Here is a 19,226-nt window from a genome sequence, read left to right on the forward strand (position 1 = left end):
CTCGTCTTGCCGACAGAGGGCAGAGTACGAGTGCGAAAGCAGAAGGCAGGAGTCGACAGACCAAAGGGTTAGGTCACCACTACAAAATCTATACAAAATGTTTGCCAGGGCTGCCCTCACTGCTCGCAGTGGAGTTATTTCACGACGTGAGTATGATTTTATATAATTGAGGTTAATGCTGTTGAGAAATATAGAATTTAGTGGACGAGGAATCAGATCGAGGGTTCCGTGCAACCCAGCTGAAAGTCGGTCGATTTCGTCATTGCTGTAGCTATCTATAGGATAGCTGGGTACATTCATATCTCTTGAGTTTTCCAAGGAAATATGCTTCTTTCCTAGTGTAAATGCGTATTTTTAACATCTGATTCAAACGTTTTATTTAAATATAATGAACTACGATTAGTATATTTGGTTAGATACGTGCCAAATTGCATTGCCTCATCGAAGTATGCAAGCTATAAATATCTTATCTCGGCTACGTCAGTTGCATCCTACGTGACTTGTTTGTTCTCTCATAACCTTAACCAATCTGTGAGAGAACTTTAGTTCTTCATAGTCAATTTCATACATAAATTTAGCCTATGCTAGGCTAATCTTTTGTGGAGATATGCATACCTAGGTTAAGTGGGTCAGTGTAGGGTAATCGGCCGGCTTCATCCCAGAACAAATTTAAATTATTTACTAGGTACCTAAATCATATTATACTGCCAAGTCTTAGGATATTTCACCAGTGATTAATAGATTAGCCTATATGAATTATCATCTATTCAAAGTCGACTGAAGTAACTAGGTATTTCACTTCATCCGATAAGGTAAAGTGCACTGTATGCATTACTTAAGGTACTTTGTAAGTAGCACCCATTCAGCCCCTAACTGCAACCCCTTTCATTCCTTTTACTCTACCTCTGTTCAAGGTCCCCCCACCACCTCCTGCACCTTTAAAATCTTTTTACAATGTCTTCTTTTCAGCACTTGGCCTTTGGCCAGGATTGTATATTCCATTCCATTCCATTATTTTACTTTATAACCGGCACTCTATGTGATTTGTTGTATTTATAACCTGGCCAATAAGAACCTTAAGGAGCGATTCCGCGATTTGTTAATGTTATAAATAGAGGTAGAATTACCTAAGCAAGAGCTCCGCATCGGATATTACTACTTGGAAATTGATTTTTGCTTACTCAGGGAGTAAGCCTACAAACTATGTTGTTGTTGTTGGGGGTTAGGAAAGCCCCAAAAAACGTTTTGTAAAGGTGTTTCACGTTGAGTTAAAGATACAGAAATTTGAGGATAGGATATTTATGAATTATTTATGGGAATGAAAATGTAAAAAATTATTCTTAAAAAAATAGGTTGTAATTTTTACATTTTTGTTGGTGAAACAACGAACTATTTGAGCATAGATGTTGTGTCCTTTTTATTTGATCCTTGTCATTAGTATGAGTAGTACTAGTTATGAGTATTAAATATGAAGACCACTCCACATTAAGTTAGGAATATAATATTTGCAACTTATGTGTAAGTGGAAAATCTTGCACGCATCCCGAGTAAGCTGGAAGCCGGATTACGCCTTGTTCCTATAGTATTTTGTTTGTGTATTAGGAATTTACTGTCATTTTTTGTCGTTCAACTGTAAATAACCTGAGAAGTTGTTTGCTGGCCATCCAGGGATGCTATCATGCATGCGCAACGTTATAGGGGGAGCTTTTGGTAAAAAAAATTTGAGTTTCCTCCCTCTGTAACAACATTATTTCAGTCCAGTTCCCCCAACTTTTTACCCCCATGCAAAACCCTGCTTTCCCAAATGGTTCCCAAACATGTTGGGTAGATATGAGGTTAATAAAAATTGACCGATAGTAAACAACACCAAATCCTTCATTTAACAACACTTAAAATTTTAGGAAAACTCCATTTCCAAAGTGATAGTCCATGAGGAGCTGTTGCTTAGAAAAACTGGAGTAGAAGAGTCATGACTAGGCAAATATTTTGTATAAATTAAGGAGATCAAGTTAGGATAATCAGTACGTAGCCATATGGGAGTACTATCCTAGTGGTTTGATGACAGGAATCTCCTGTGAGAGTAATGCTGAACCCCGCACCTCCAGAGGTGCGTTACTTTTGGCTGCAAGATGGGGTGGATGTAGTCCCCACTGGATGACACGTTTGCTTCATGTTTTAAACTTATGCATTATTAGAATATAGTAGAAAAGTGCGGGAATATTTTATTTGACAAATCCGTACCATGGCTAAGCTGCTAGGAAGGACTTCGACGACTAGGCCATAGTCTCCTTCACATTCTGTTGCCTTTATGGCATCTGGTGAAACATTTTATATGAAAAAACACCTGAAATATAGTCTACTACAGAGATGTGTTCAATTGGAAAGCTGAATCCTCTTAAGTATAAAAAAAAAAACTCATCATTTGTATGCTTCTCATGTAGCTGAATGAAATGTTTATATTTACTATTTTGAAAAGTACTTGGGAGCCATGTAATCTTTTCTTCAAACCCACATGGGTACACATTCAGGATCATTCATTTGTTTTTAGAATTAATTTTCATTGGGAAAATAAGGAATGTTTAAACTATTTTAATCCATGGTTTTTTGTCAGCATATATTTCTCTCTGTATAATATCTTAACTTGGGTTACTGGATCATCTATGCAAAGTTGTTGAGTCCTCCATATTTTGGTTTTATCATAGGCTTGTGGGACCTATTCTGAGTAATATTTTCAGGGTTATCTTGCAGATAGTTTAGCCTAATCACCTTTCATATCTGGAGTACCTTTTTATGCATGTGCAGAACCAGTCCATTACTAACAAGGCAGATACCCACACATAGGTGGAAGGATATACCCCTTCATTTGGCTTTCCCCCATTGTCTTTCAGCCACGATCATGTCTAGTTGTTTTGCATGTTTGCTGTCTCCAATGAGACCATGACCTTTGGGGTGTTGAACTTCACTAGCCTTCCATAAGAACTTTTCAGTCCAACAGGTAATGAAGGCTGTAGTCTGGTGGAGTCAGACCACCTTCTCCCCTCATTCTGTTTGAAGGGTGTTGCTCAAAAATCTGTAAGAGACATTCTTGTTAGGGCCTATGGTAGCAGTTCAACAAACATTGATTATTAGGAAGCCCCCAGGACTTGGATGTTTAGCAGTAGTGTCGCGAGGAGATATTATTAAAGATACCACTCCACATAATTTCACACTGGAAATATTTGTACCTGACTACTATCTGGACCCAAATGAAGACAAAGTAATTACTCTGTGAGCTCCTGTTTTAGAGTGCAATCCTTGGTCCCTTCTGTAACAATGGGAACAGGGGACATGGTGGAGTTATCTCCTGACCAACGGTACTTTCTCCTCAGAGGGGTTCCAGGTTCTTCAGAATTTAGTGATGTAGTGCCTTCAATTGGTATGGGGGAAGGGGCGGCATGGTGCCTCCTGACAAGGATACTGGGGCAACCAAGTGTATACTGCTAAGGATTGCTGGATAAGTACACACTTACTTCTCAGCCAAGTGAAGTACCTTCCAGACACACTTAAGAACACTCACTTTCTTCTCTAGCATTACCTCCCTCCTAATCTGTGAGTCTCCAGATATAAAAATTGAGGGTTTGAGTCCCTGTAAGACCATGTGCCACATTCTTCAAATAGTTGTGTACGTCTTGTGAACGAAAGTCTAATTGGGAAAAGTTGGATGAAGGACATATCCTTCTCCCCACCTCCATGGGCTCTCCCTTGTTAATTAGTGCACAGCCCGGTCCAGTGCATACACAGAAAGGTTCTCTTACATATGAAAGGTTCAGGTTTGCATACCTAGGAAAAGTACAGATAAATTTAAAATTGGTATATGAGTATGTGCTTAAGTTTTAGCTGGCAATGATGTATACCGTGTTCTATTTTTGATTAAGTATCAATTTTAGTTTACTTTTATTGGTTAGTGCTGCAACAGGAGTCAAGATGTTTGTGTGTGTACATTATTGACTGTGCACTTGAATAATTTGATACCTACAAGTCAACTTCTGTTGCATTTTTCAGCACTAGCCAGAAGGATGGCATATGCAGCAGATCACACTCCACCAACCATGGCAGACTTACCAGTTCCAAGTGGCTCTTGGTCTGAGGCTCATTCTAAGAAACAGACTAAAAATAACCTCCATCTTCTGTTTGGAATTAGTTTTGCTGCTGTCACCTTGGCGGTTGTAAGTATCGTATGGTTTTATTGTACCTTTGACATTAGGAGTACAGTTTTCTAGAAGTGTTCCGTCTGTATAACTATTTCTTGTGTATTTTTTATTTTAAACAAGGTGGGTATAGTAACACTATGCTTTATTTATCTATATAACTAAATAACCCTTAAATATGGAGTCTAAGCTAGCTGGAAAAAACCTTGCTGTGGTGCTGCATCATTTGAATTTGAGTTTAATTTGCTCTGAAAAATTTAATTTATATCGTTACATTTTGATGCTGTATATAAGGGTTAATATTCTCTTTGTAGCACTTTACTAAAATACGATTGGATGAATATTTTCAACATTGTCTTTGTAAAATTTTTTAAGATTGTTTGAAGCATACAAAATGACAGCTCAAATGTTTTGGCATTTAAATATGGAAGAAAGGCTATTTTATTTTTTACTACTTGAATCAGCAAGTAGGATTTCTGGATGTTAGATAAGTTATACCATTGTTTAATGGAAAATTGGTTATTGGTACTTCTGGTTTTCTTAAGTAATTTCTTTTATGATACTCTTTTATACAAATATATCAGACTGTTCTTGACAATGTCAGTCTGTTGCCCTGCAGGCATTACTTGTTCATACGTGAACAAACCTTCGGTCTTAACAATAAGATCATTTCTAGCGCCTAGCAGGATCTGATTAAATCGCAGATGAAAGCAAGGAATCTTGTGTGATGTGGCAATGCACGCGTATATCGGGTGAAGAGTGTCATGGACCACAATCTATGCCATCACATCGGTCTTTTTTTAACCATATGGGCTAGAGTTGTGGTTGACCCCTCTCGCCCTTTACCAGGTTCATTGCCCATTTCGATTGTGTTTAGTGTGTGTGTGTGTGCTGTTGTTATGGCTTCTTCTGCTCCTTCTTGGCCTCGTCAACGTGTGTGCCCCGGAACTCCAGGTTTTCCGTGTTCTCGTTTTTTGGCTTCGGCTGCGACCAACCCCCACATCTCTTGTAGTAGGTGTCGCTGTAATGTATGTACAATAACGAATCCTGGCACAGAATGCCATGCGTGGCCTAAAGAGTAGTGGAAGTTGTTTTATAGCAAGAGGGACCATTATAGGGTTTCTACTCTAACTTTGTGGGAGGGTTTATCTTCTCTTCCCGATGCTTCAGGCGCTAGAAATTATCCTATTGTTAAGATGTCAGGTTTGTAGCTATGAAAAATACAAATTGTCTTAGAAAATTGTCATTTTAGCTTCTTTGCAGTGTCTCTTCAATTTTTTCTGGTTGCAGGTCCAGCCCCCAATTTTCTTGTCTCCTCTGTTGTATGAAATCAGCACCCCTCAAGGGCATTTTAACATTGAATAAAATGAAAAGTGGCTGGAGGAGCCAAATCTGTAGATGGTTGAGTTGAGGACCATTAATCATTTGGTTGCACTGTTACTAAGTCAGGGATAAAGTCATATCATTGAGCAGGTGGAGTGTCATGATACAGCTCCAGACAATCCTCATTCCTTAGTTACCCTACTCTTTAGAATTGGCCTAATGCAGCTTTTCCTCTGAAGCTGCTGGTGATTGGGCATATTAGATACCAACCCTATCAGTCGAATGTTATCTTATTCTGAAGAGAAGGCATCATGGGTTTCATGATAATCTTCAATGTATTGCCTGTGCCAATGTCAGACTGGATATTGCCTCATTGCATGTAATGTAGTGAATTAATTTGGTTTTCTGTTTTGTCCCCATTGCCACTGAACTGTAGTCTTAGCTTTGTCATTTGTGTGCTCATGTTAGTTGCTGTTACAGAGTTGTTAACAGTCATGCTCATGAAAGTTTTTGTTACAAAGTATTTTAACAGTCATTTTGTTCATGAAACTTACCTGACAGATATATATATAGCTGTATTCTCCGAAGTCCGACAGAATTTCAAAATTCGCGGCACACGCAGTGGGCGGCCAGGTGGTAGTACCCATTCCCGCCGCTGGGAGGCGGACATCAGGAACTATTCCCATTTTCTATTCATATTTTTTTCTGTCGCCGGTCGGTAAACAACTGTTTACAGACCTCCGCCTAGGATTTTGAAACTTCATTAGCCGCTTAAGTATCCTAATTATTCTTTCAATTATTGACTTGGATTTGTGGCTAGGCATACGCTATCGTAAATTTTTCATTGCATTTGATGTCTGAAGCTAGTTAGCCTAGTTTCAGACTTTGTTGTCTGCTTGGGGTAAGGTGAAGCTACCGGAACTTTCGGTAGACACTCGCTTAGGATATATGGCGTTTTCATGTTTTCTTTGCATAAGTTCAATGTAATTAGTGTAATGTGTGACTGATTACGGAAGAAGTAGGATTCATGTACGCATTTTAGAGCGTGTTAGAATCAGGAGTTTTCCTCCACAGTAAACAGAAGTTAGAAATAATGAACCTTCTAACCTCCTGTAGATTTTATTTTGCCTAACCCTGTGGTATGGCTTACGGGCCTAGAAGAAGTGTCTGCTAGAGGATTACATCAAGTAATCTTAGACTAAAGTGCTCGCTCTCCAATCAAGTGTTGTGAAGTGTAGTGCCCCTTGTGTTGTGGAGGGGGCGTCAGATCGGCCCCATAATGCCTCTAGGCCTGGACCTCTGTCGGACTCCCAGGACTCAGGGAGAGGGCATGTCGAAAGCCGCAAGAGGGTTACGGGGGCTCCCCACCGATCTGGCGTCCCTTCGGCAGAACCTGTTGACGCTTCCCAGGCTGCTAAAGATCGTGCACGTGCACGAATCTTGAAGGATTGCTTCTCGTCCTCCGAGGCGTCCTCCCCACACAGGGGTTGGAGCTCTCGGAAGGACTCGCGCCTCCTAAAGAAGCTTTAGAGAAGAGGACGCTTCACGTCCTCTCTCTCGTCACGAGAGGATGAAACAGTAAAGAGACCACATTTACCCTTTTCGAAGAATGCACTGGCTCTTTTCCTAAGGGACATATTAAGGAGGCTCATTCATCTTGCCAGAAGAGTGATTTGAGCCTCCTGCGAGTGAACGCTCGTTTATACATTATTAAGGAGGCTCATTCATCTTGCCAGAAGAGTGATTTGAGCCTCCTGCGAGTGAACGCTCGTTTATACATTATTAAGGAGACTCATTCATCTTGCCAGAAGAGTGATTTGAGCCTCCTGCGAGTGAACGCTCATGAAGTTAGAGCTGTTTCAACCTCGCTAGCATTCCAAAAGAATTTGGTAATCAAGGACATTCTAGATTCCACCTTTTGGAGGAGCAACTCAGTATTCGTCTCCTCTCCTCATGGCGCTCCGTATACGTTATGTAACGTTCGCTTTACTTCGAAAAGCAAGCTGATAAGTTTGACGTCCGGCAAGCTGCTTTGCACAGTCAAACAACTTATGTCTCTGGTTCGGCATAAGAAGGGCAATTTAGAAGTGAGGAAGCTTTTGGAGGTGCTCGACGTCCTATAAGTAGAGACATTCTCCAGGACGCTCGGCAAGCACCTTGCGAGGGTGTCTTTCGGACGCTCGGCGTTCCTTTGCTGAGTGCGTTTCTGGAGATGTTCTTTTGCATTACTAAGACGCAAGTTGTCGCACAGGCGGCCACTGTCTTTGTAAGAAGGTTTGAAGGTCTTTAAGGCCCGTCTTGAAGACGAAAGCCATAAGTCTTCCTTTAGTGTTCACACACTTCAGGAGCGACTTGCGGCTCTCCATGGAGACTCGCATGAGGACGTCCCTTGAAAATATTCAACGTCATACGCAAAACGCGGTTCGTCATAACATTGAGATGTTGGCAAGGTCGCTCGCCAGGACGCCTCTTGGCGGGCCTTGCATGCATCAGGGCGCTCAACGAGTTCCTCTCTGAAACGTCGTTCAGAAGACTTGGTGTTCTCTGCTCAGACACGCTCGTAGCTAAGCAGGACGTTTTTTGAGGACGCTCAGCAGGACGCTAAGCAGGACGCTTTTGTGGACATTCGCCAGGACGCTTCGGTGGAAGCTAGGCAGGACGCTTTGCGAGAGAAAAGACTTGTAGAAGGCGTCTTATTTGCTGTTCAGGACGTTTCTGAGGACGCTTGACGCTTTCTAAACGCTCGTCTAGAGGAGGTTTTTTTTTTCAGGACTCTCCACAGGACATTCCTTTACAGAAATTTTTAAAAAGGATTCGGAGTTAGCGGAGAGACATACCCGAATTTTTTCTTCGATCCCTCTTTCCTCTTCATCGATTTCTCTGAGAATCGGGAAGATTATATACTCGGATTCCTGGGTGACTTTCGGTCATGTTAAAGGGTTTTCCCCTATTAGCAAAGTGCTAATAGTTTTGTCAAGTAAGGACGTTTTCCCCATTGTCAAGATACTAAACGTTTTGTCATTTAAGTGGGGGACCCCTCATAAATGGGGTAGTTCTCATTGACATAGATTTTAACGTTTTTTATCGTTTAAGCGGATAAACTCATTAACAAATTTCGGAAGAGCTCTCATTCATTTTCAGAGGCTCATCCGGGGAGTAAGGAAAGACTTGTAGACTAGATCCAGGAAGTCTTATGTCCAATATCATAAGAACATTGAACGGTCCTTTTCGATCCTCGGTTCTCTCTTGATGATCTCTATTCGAATATTACTCCCTTTTCTTGGCAAAGAGTCAAGGAGTTCTTTTAAAAAGTCTCATTCATTAGAACGTGGACAGTCGTTTTCCTTTCTTTCTCTCTTCCTCGTCGAGGAAAGATGTAGTTGAGAATTCGATGTTCAAAGTACTACAATACTTACGTAGTTTATCTTTGCGTCATTTTGCTAACGCATGGGTCAAGTCATATACGCATATCGTATTGTTACGACAACACCAACTCAGCTTCTGTATTTAGCGAATTTTGTTTCGTTTAAATATGCCTGCTTGGAGAGTTTTCCTTTTGCTCGATAAATTTCATACCTATTCCCTTCGTAAAAGGGAGTAGCTGGCAACTCAGGCAGATAGTGCGAGACGATGAACAAGGCTGCTGTTACTGTGATCTACGCAGTTCCGGCTAGCTCGGTGACATGCGCGGTTGGTTACGTCTGTTTCCCTTGCGGGAATGGTTGAATAAGCCGTCTCTCTGCCCTACATGGATTTTAGCCTCGGGTTGAGGAAATTTCTAGTAATCTTGAATGAACATGCCTTCCGTTTACTTAGAAAATTTCAACAAGATATCTCTTATACTTGTTCGGTGCGGGTTTACCGCACGGTAACAGAATTCTGTACGAATCTACCGCGGCATAGCACTATAATAATGCTCTCCTGCTTATGCAAAGCGCAGCCTTATTTAGGGAAGGAAGCAGGCTGAGTGAGGGAATGGATGAGTTTGCTGGGGACCATTTTCCTCGCTGGAGAAGCTTGTTTTCCCTGAATAAACAGCAATTCGACCTCTACAATTTTTTCCTCACGAAGAAATTGGAATAGCATCGAAGATCTAGTAATAATTCTAATTTTCTCTCAACGGCTTGAGGATCACCTCGGGTGATAGCGAGAGGATGCCAGACATCCGAACAGAGGAACAGATGTTCTGGCACATTGTCTGAAAGAATTGGAAGCCAAATTGGTCAGCTCTCCAGTTCCTCGAAGGGTGAGTTTGGATCGAGTGGCCCAAATCATCTCGGATAATTTCTCAGCTCTCTCATAGCTCAAGAAGAGAGAATTAGTTATGGGCTTGGGCACGGAACGTAACGATCCTCAAGAGGTTCGTTAAACTAGTGCACGTCCGTGCGGGTCTTCTCGATCGAAGGCAACAACTACTGACGTCTGAGTAATCCTCACTTAGAAGTATGTCGAAAGTGAGGAGAGACTGAGGCGTCCTTTCGTTAAGTTTTTCGTGATATTGAAGATGAAGGAGCTTCCTCTTAAGTTGTTCCCTTATTCATGATCCTAGAGGTTAGCTTTAGTCGCCACATTGGTTGGCCTCTAAGAGGTTGGATTCACAGAGGTCAGGTAATTCAGAGAATTGTCCAAAGACCCTTCCCGAGAGAATCGGTGTAATCTAACATCGTCACTTAGTGAAGTATCTAATATCTCTCCTCTCGGAGTCTGAAGGCGTTCAGACTATCGAGAAGCGATAAGATCTTCAAGATTATGGCAGTCTCTTGGCCAAGGCAAAGCAGTGCTGCCTATTTTCAGTGTTCAATCGGTGCGGGCCGTTTCTGGAGATAGTGAAGGGAAATGACTGTTCCTCCAACTCTACCTCTGTGAATTTCTTTATGGTTCTATCTTTCCGTATGAAGTATGAGATAAGATAGTAGTCCTAACTATTGTAGAATATGTAAATATGTTGTTGACGGCCTCTAGGCTCAGAGATTTGGTTCTGTCAAACAACAAAGCTTCACGATCTTTGAGGTCTGGGGAGATCTTGAAATTCTTCTGGATCGCAGGTTCCGGCATGGAACTTAGACGTAGTCTGAGTTTCTGATGCCAAAAGCATTTCGAACCTATCCTTTCTGCGAACTTAATACACGTGACCAGAAAGGCTAACATTCTAACCGCTCTAGCCACGGCAAAGAAGGTTAGTGAGCTTTTAGCCATCATCAGAGGTTTTAGCTTTAAATGACATAATGCGGTCTGTCCTCTAAGCCTTCCGTTCTTGATAAGAACGAAAACCTGTCTAACCCTTGACCCGAAGGCTTGGAGACCAAGGGTATGGCACAAATTATTGGGCAAGGGCATTAGAGAGTCCTGTGCCCTGTCGGGTCTCTCAAGTTTTATCTTGATAAAACTATAGAAAGTCGAGGTCAACGGACAATCTGCGTGTTCCGTAAAAGACAAGACTAGTTCATGTCAAGAACACCCTGGCATTATAGTCAAGGAGTTCTTTTAAGAAGTCTCATTCGTTATGTTTGCATAAAGATTTGAGATTTTTTCTTAATATGAATGCTCAAGAGGTGAGGGCGCGGCCTCGGAAGCATTTCAACAGGGCATGACACTCAGTAACATCCTGAGTGCCACGCTTTAGCGAAGCAACTCTGTGTTCGCTTCACACTCCCGACGGATGTGAAGACGCATTTGAGATCTGTAAGTCGCTAGGACCATACATATCCGTAGATATATTATTAGGGGCAGCAAGCAACACGAATCCTATCCTATAGAAAAGGGATAGGTGTGCTTTTAACTTTGAAGGGTTGGTCGCTTGAGGCGCGTTCCTTTTCTTTAGCCTAGAAGTTATGGAACTAACTTTGATAGGTTAGGTCAGGTGGTGGTTTTTAGCTTCGTTGCCCTCAGAAGTATGGTCATATGGTCTAGTCACATTGTGGTCACGCCCCCGTTGACAGCATCATCTAGAGCGCACCAGCATTACAGGTCTCTACCTCGCTGGCAACTCTAGTAACGCAGAAGCAGACTTTGGTGACAGTAATCACGAAGTCGGCTATGCTAACAGGTGAGGAACCAAGATGTATATCATCGACTTAATTATTTAGTTTCCCAAAAATCCTATTCTGTCTCTTCCCACCATCCGAAGTGAGATTCAGCTATATATATATCTGTCAGGTAAGTTTCATGAACAAAATGTTATTGTTATAATACAATTAAGTTTGTTCATACTTACCTGGCAGATATATATATAGCTGTATTCTCCGAAGTCCGACAGAATTTCAAAATTCGCGGCACACGCAGTGGGCGGCCAGGTGGTAGTACCCATTCCCGCCGCTGGGAGGCGGACATCAGGAACTATTCCCATTTTCTATTCATATTTTTATCAGTGCCACTGTCTCCTGAGGGGAGGTGGGTGGGCACTTTAATTATATATATCTGCCAGGTAAGTATGAACAAACTTAATTGTATTATAACAATAACATATTTGTAGACTAATGTGGCTAGCCTGAAGGATTTAAAACCCAATGGGGGTTTAAATTTGAAACTATACAAAGTGAATACTCAGATCATGTTTGCTCTAGTGGATGATCTATGAAGCAATTAGATTTTAAGAATTTATTATTCTTTCTCAATGGCCTTATGGCATATTTGAGAACAGTGCTTTTGCACTCTGGGCCCTATTGGAGGGCAGTGATTTGTAAAATTGTATATAAATCTGTAGAAACTTATAAATCTGTAGATACAAACCATTGTGTAACAGGCTTCATACCTTTCCTTTGGATTGGCTTCATCCTGTATACAGTGCTGAGGGGGGTTTGGATATTGATTCAGTCAGCACATCAGTGAATGGTTTTCCTATCTTTACTCAATGTTTGCTTCTAGATAACCATGCTGGCAAAGCGATTTCAATGTGTTGTGGTACTAAGTTGAAGGTAAATGAGTTGGTGAAACAACTGCTTATACACATTTTTAAAAAGATATTAGTGGCTTTGAAATGTTTGAATTTTTTATATGTATTTGAGAACTATTCTATTTTTTCTTGAATGTCTTGGTGGAGTGTCATTTTGGGGTTTAGCTACACAACCAACCATCATAATTTGTGCCTGCAGTAGAATGTCTTTAATCCTCTGATGTATTTGGTTTATGAACAGCTCTTGCTTAGCTTTTTTCATGCATTACCTTCTTAATATTACACATGAAAAATTAAGAACTTTGAATTTTGGATTTCTCTTGGCATTCCAGCAGTGGTTTGAAGTCTATGAAAGGTATGTTGCCATATTGTTGTTACACTCCAATTTGGAGGTTTCAGGTCATTTGGTTTAGATGTGTACTTGTTATTCATGGTTATTTGCAATTTTGGTTCATCAATTCGGCGCTACAACATTTCTCTAGTTCCCTTCCACTGAATCATGTTTTACAATATTATGAGACTTCGGTATAAGTGCTAACTACCATCTAGCAGCAATACACAAAAGAATTCAATACAATTGAAATGGATATCATAGGGATGGTTCACTTGAGGTTTCCAGATATCGGTTTAAAGAAGGAAATTGGCAATTAGAAGCACAAGTCAACATAAATTTCATGATGCAGAAGAAGCGTTGTTAAAATAATAATTTGTTTAATCCAGACCACTTCCTCACTTCTAGGCCCTCTTAAAGCTCTCCAGAAGTAGAATAAAGCAATACAGAGGCATAAATATGGAGTTTTAATACCAGAAGGTGTAAGAGAGATAACATTAAATAGAAATGAAACTAAATCTCTACTGAATTTATGAGACTAAGTATTGCAAATCCATAACAATAATTCTCATTAATAAGGAATAATGTAATTACAGTTAATGCATTCCAGACTACATACAGAAGACAATAAGAAATAAAAATACTAAATGACTAATTAAATTAATCAATGAATGACTCTTTCCTTTATGGAAGACTTATCAGCATATGGAAGACAGAGAGGAGGGGAGAGGGAGGAGGAGTATTCCCCTTCCAGAAGGACTTCAGGTATCAGGGACCTATCTGGGGCTTACATCTCTTTGTGATTACCTGCACTGTCTTGGGTTACTTCCCCTCTTCATTTTTTACTGGCACTAGGACTAGCTTGAGAGTCACCGGACCCCTGTTATGCAACAAAACTGTTCAGAGACATTTGTTTCTGGTGTCTTTAAAATTTGCCCAAAGTGAAGCCAGGCATTGTCATTCATCATGAACGAGACATAGATCACGTCTTTGTTGGGATGATAATTTTCCATAATATTTTTTATGTCGTTCTGTTTTGCAAACATGCCCTTAATCACTGAAGTAAGCTTATTATATCCCCTCTCTCTTTCTCATCCTTCTCTAATTCCTCTTCTGCCATCTGTTTAAGTTCCTGTGGAAGGTCTTGCTGCTCTTCCTTGTGGGCATCCACTAACTCTCCACATCCAAGCCCATGGACTTCCCCAGAGACACAATAGATTCCTCAACAGCCTTAGGGTCTTGAGGGTCAGCCTCAAATCTTTCAAAATCCTTCTTGAGGTAACATTCTGCCCACGATTCTCTCCAAGCAGAGTTCATTGTCTTGGAAGTCACTTCCTGGCAAGCCTTATCTATAAGGCATATGCAATTGAGAATACTGAAGTGATCCTTCTAGAACGCTCTTAGGCTAAGGCCCCACCGAATCCGTCGCGGCGCGTCACATGCGTCCAACACGGCTACGCGTTTTGTGCGTTTCGATCAACTGTCATAGTTCAAACACGAGTGGCCCCACACGGCGCATGAGCGTGCTTGGCGTCAGGTGCGTTACCGGACTAGACGCACAAGGAATAAAACATTTTGTTTTTAGCCGCACGTGGACGTGCGTCTCCGAGCTTGGGTCTGCATGAAGGAAGAAATTGTGGTAGACCTACAACAACCTGCATTTGAACCACCTGCCCAACTTTGAGTTATAATCAAATGGGATGATTTGTGGTTATGATAAAGGATTAAAGTATTTTTTTTATTATATTCTAATGGATGCTTTTATGTAAATATCTTTGTTTCAGAAGATCCTGTATCAAAGTGTTCAGTTCACACACAATTCTACGTATCTTAATTTTTGTATTAAATAAAATAAAGTGCAACTTTACAAATTTCGAAATCAGTAATCCTTCCCTCAGAGTTACTACAAGTTTCTTACGTTGATACGGATCTTCTGTAATTGGTATCAAATTTTGATATTCGAGATATAATGCCCTCGTGAATTAAGTCACAGGTTTTCGGCGTTATCCGACAATAAAAAAAAAAAAAACTTGTCTGGACGCTATCGTAACTTATGAAAGAGTTTTGCATATTCTCCACTCTTTCCTCTTCTAAATTTTTCGTACGTCCAGATTTTCCTACTGTTCAACCCCTCTAATTTGGTTGACAGCACCGTGTCAGAGGAAAACCTCGCGCGCTCCCTTCATAACGGCAACTACTGCTGAAGTTTGAATTGTCCGTCTTATAACCGTCACTCGTGTGTCTGGTTGGGCCACACGCGCAGAAGACGGAGACGCTTGTAGACGGATAGCCGTGTTGCACGCACGCGCCGTGCCGCGACGGATTCGGTGGGGCCTTAGCCTTAGGGTCAATTCAGTGTCTGAGGTCACTTCAAAGCATCTTTGAAGCAGTGCGTTTGTTTACTGTTTCTTGAATTATGAAATGATCTGTTGGTCCATGGGTTGGATGAGAGGAGTGGTATTAGGGGGCAATAAATGCACTGGGATGAATATAAATTCATCTAACAACTGGTCTTCCAAGCCAGGAGGACATGTAGGAGCATTGTCCATTACCAGGAGGCACTTGAGTGGTAATTGATTTTCCTGGAGGTATTTATTCAATTTTCCAGATCAGCCTCTTCTGGCCTGAAAATCATTCGCAGCAGCACCTTTTGTAGGCATTTTCTTACTGAGATCGACATGCAACATCTTTGCCTTTTCACAAATTGTTGCCTATGACATTATCTCCCTTTCACTGTTTTTCGTTGATCCACACCAAAAACAGCTTCTTGACATCTTTGACCAGTTGAGATCTCTGCCTTGTTCTGCAACATCAGCTGCCTTGACTTCTTTTTTCTTAGCTAAGATGGAGTTGACTGTTGAAATGGGCTTGCTGTACATTCTAGCGAGATCAGCGCACACATGCGACTGTCATATTTTGCTAAGAGTTCTTTCTTGAATTCCAATGTTTCTCACATTTTGTACAGAAGGAACTTTCTTTGGCCTCATGATGCATGTATTTAGCGGTTGCACTCAAATAAAACGCTCAAAACACAACGAATACATGGGGTGATGCCTAATACTAACACTCAAGTTGATGCTTATTTACCAAGAAACGAAGGCAGAATGGGTCACTAGAGAACAGAGGATACTTTGGTTAGGTGCTCAGTACAGGCCTAGTCATGAGCTGGGCCTTGGAAGGAATGTTTCCTGGTGTATGTTCGAAACCAGTCAAATTTTCTTCGAAAGATTACGAAAACCAGGGAGTACGAAATCTGAAGTTATGGAAACCATTAATTTTCTCCATATATTTCTGACTGTATGCTCCCAAATGTATTTTCCCCCTTAACTGAACATATTCTTTAATATCCCCATTGCATGAAGGAAATTATCAGTTTGCCTCTTACTAATGGAGAGTGACATGACTTTTTCTGAAAAGGTTTGGTTTGTATGCTTTATATATTGTGATTTGCTGCCTAAATTGTGTTTTGGTGACTTGAAGATTTCTTGTACGAATAATTGGCAAATTATTTTTGTGAAGATTAAATCTCTACCAAAGGATTTTTTTAAATCTCCACCAAAGGATTTTTTTTTTTTTTTTTTTTTTTTTTTTTTTTTTTTTTTTTTTGCAGAATAACTACTATAATTAGTCTGTTGTGCCTTTTATTAAGACAATGGCATATAAGTATAGTAACTTTTTTTTTTTTTTTTTTTTTTTTTTTTTTTTTTTTTTTTTTTTTTTTTTTTTTTTTTTTTTTTTTGCAACAATGTCATCTGAAACCCATTCCTGATTGTTGTATTTTTTTCTCTTCTCATTTTGAGTGTAAACTTTGTAGGTTTCTTGTATTGTTTTACTGACATGCAGAATAGCTACAGTAAGAAGTTAATGTTCATGGTGTGGAAGTTCTTGAGGCCCTTTAGCCTATCCATGTTGTCCAAGTCTAGGACTGCCAGTGTGGATGTTTTCAGGATCCAAAATTAAGTTGAAATACATTTTTCCCACTGCCATATTTTATTAAAAGTGGGAAAAATGGCATTGTTTTACTTTATTTACTTTGAAAAGTTCTACCTTGTCTTTTACCATGTCTTATTTTGCTCTATGCATTATGAGAAGCTTAAGATTAATAATTCATATGTAAGGATGATGAATATTAAGTTAGTTGATATTTTTTATTACTTTTGTAACGAAGCATGCATAAAATTACCTTGATTACCTTTAATTTGATCTGTAATTTGTTTACATTCTGATTACACAGGACCTAAGCCAAAGACAGTCATGTACTTCATGTTTTCATTCTTCTGTTTCAGGCAAAGAACTCAGGTTTGGTTGAGCTAGGTTTGGGCCCCAAGATTGGCAAGTAATCACGTAGCGAATATCCGAATGGCCAGCAAAATACATCTTCTCTTGTAGTCTTGTTTATCAATAAGATTACTTGGTGAGCAGTACTTGTCTGGCAAGTTTCCAAAAATTTTAGTTATGTGCTGTACCTCTGTAAAAGTTTTTTGTAAATAATTAATGGCAAGTCATGGTACTGTTAATGCTATGTAATTTATTTTCATTCCATGTTAAAATTAAAACAGGGAGTTACAAACATTGTTTTTTATCCTTTTGCACTTTCTGATTGGAATCATCCTCTATGCTGTGCAGATACATTTTATAAAACTAGATGTCATACAGTACGCTGTAATGTATTAAGTTTCCTTTTTAGGTAACTGTGTTGTATTGGCAGAATTTATCAAGTCTGGCAAGTTTCATATATATACAGCAAGTATGTGTAACCCTCTTAACCAGGTTTGTTGGCCCAACCTGTTACTGTAATTTAAAGAAGGCACATTTATTTTAAAAACGATTTTTTTTTTTCCCACTAAAATACACATCAGCCATCTGTTTTCAAGTATGTCACATTATTCCAGTTGTTTACTCTAGAAAGGATATATACAAAAGGTTTGAAATACTGTATACACAGTTTAGAGTTCAACATACAATTTAATATTTGTACTGTACATTTCACCAATCAAGGTCAAGGGATGTAATGTGAACCCAACTTTTAAGATGGAAAGTAGTCTTTGGCAAGCTGTGTATATTTCACTGTCATCACCACTCAACTATCTTAAATATTGTTAAAGCCATTATGGCCTTGGGATGACAGTGCAGTCTCATTTGGCCACCACCAGACAAAGATATAATATTCATAGTGTGGAAAACATTCTGTAAGTTTCCTTGCTATTATTCATACAGAATGGAAGAGGTTTCTTGAAAGGGATTCTTCACCAGAAACAATTCATGTTGGAGAATGTCTCGGTACCTTTTGAATGAAATGCAGTACATGGGATACATTCACAGCTGCGATAAGTCTTCAACAAAATTCTTTAATAGGGAACAGATGGAAAGTAAAAATCAGAATGAGAAGAGGATGTTTTTGCTGGAATGTTCCATGATGAAGCTATTATAACTAACAACTTTTTCTTCCCCAATTTTTGAAGTGTAGTTCTCTAGTGTGGTCTTCTGGCGTTCACTTTAATCTCGGACTCTTGGATAGAGTTGTCATCAGTCAAGTTTATTTTGCCATCTCTGAATGTTGACTTGTGGTGTAGAGGTAAAGTGATCACATTAGGTTTGTTATACAAAATGGTTTACACTTACGAACATTCTCTGCGCTCTTCCTTACCTGATCAAGCTGTTTTTGTTTGCAAAACCAGGCAAGCTGCTGCTGCAACGCCATTTTCTAATGTCAGCGATAATATCACTCACTTTGGTAGTTTTACTCTGATTAAACTAAAATGTGGAATAGTTTACCTGGTGTAGTTATGGAATCTTCAGACCTCTAAATGTTTGAAGTGAGGAGCAAATAAACTTCATCTGCGTTCACACATAATTCATTAAACAGTCTACTTGCATGTCTGTGATGTAAAGTTCAGAACAAAAATTTAGTCTAGCTCCCTTGAGTGAAGATATCACTCGAAGTTTATAATTTTTCACAGGTTTTCACACAATTGAATGCATCTGCTGCTTTTTTTTTTTTTAACCTTGTCATTCTTCACTGGTTTAAAGAGAATGAGTGTATTTTGTTTATATTATCATTATTTATTATTTCATTAGATGAAACCTGTTCACATGGAACAAGCACACAGGGGCCATTGACTCCCAAATAATTTTGGTTTCAACCTCTCACCGCGACCCCACACTGCGGTAGTAACTGATCATGATACAGACCCAGTGATTTTTCATCGCCTCTGGGGAGGTGTGAACCCGCGACATCTGAGTGGCATGCCACATTGCTAGTCACGATACCATATTTCCTTTTTGTGTTGTACTGTGTATACATTTTTTTTCAGTTGTATAGCGCTCTGCTCTAGCAACAGTTAGAACTTCATAGCTGCACATTTCTCGCTTTTTCAGTTACTGTGACACATACTGGAAACAATTTGACATATGAATTTTTATTTTTTTCATGTACATTTAGTATTCACAATTCATTCTGATAAAGGAGAGTTGGCACAACTTTGGCTTCCTC

General features: G+C 39.8%; 1 protein-coding gene across 1 annotated transcript; it reads left to right on the forward strand.

The window, feature by feature from the left end:
- The first annotated feature begins 9 nt into the window (after positions 1 to 9).
- LOC135196451 (uncharacterized) lies at positions 10 to 17,303 on the forward strand. Its single transcript, XM_064223292.1, has 3 exons — positions 10 to 146; positions 4,042 to 4,205; positions 17,020 to 17,303. The coding sequence occupies exons 1-3, from the start codon at positions 98 to 100 to the stop codon at positions 17,071 to 17,073; spliced, it is 267 nt and encodes an 88-aa protein (XP_064079362.1). The 5' UTR covers positions 10 to 97; the 3' UTR covers positions 17,074 to 17,303.
- The last annotated feature ends 1,923 nt before the right edge of the window (positions 17,304 to 19,226 follow it).

This window comes from Macrobrachium nipponense, chromosome 17, assembly GCF_015104395.2.
Source record: "Macrobrachium nipponense isolate FS-2020 chromosome 17, ASM1510439v2, whole genome shotgun sequence".
NCBI lineage: Eukaryota > Metazoa > Arthropoda > Malacostraca > Decapoda > Palaemonidae > Macrobrachium > Macrobrachium nipponense.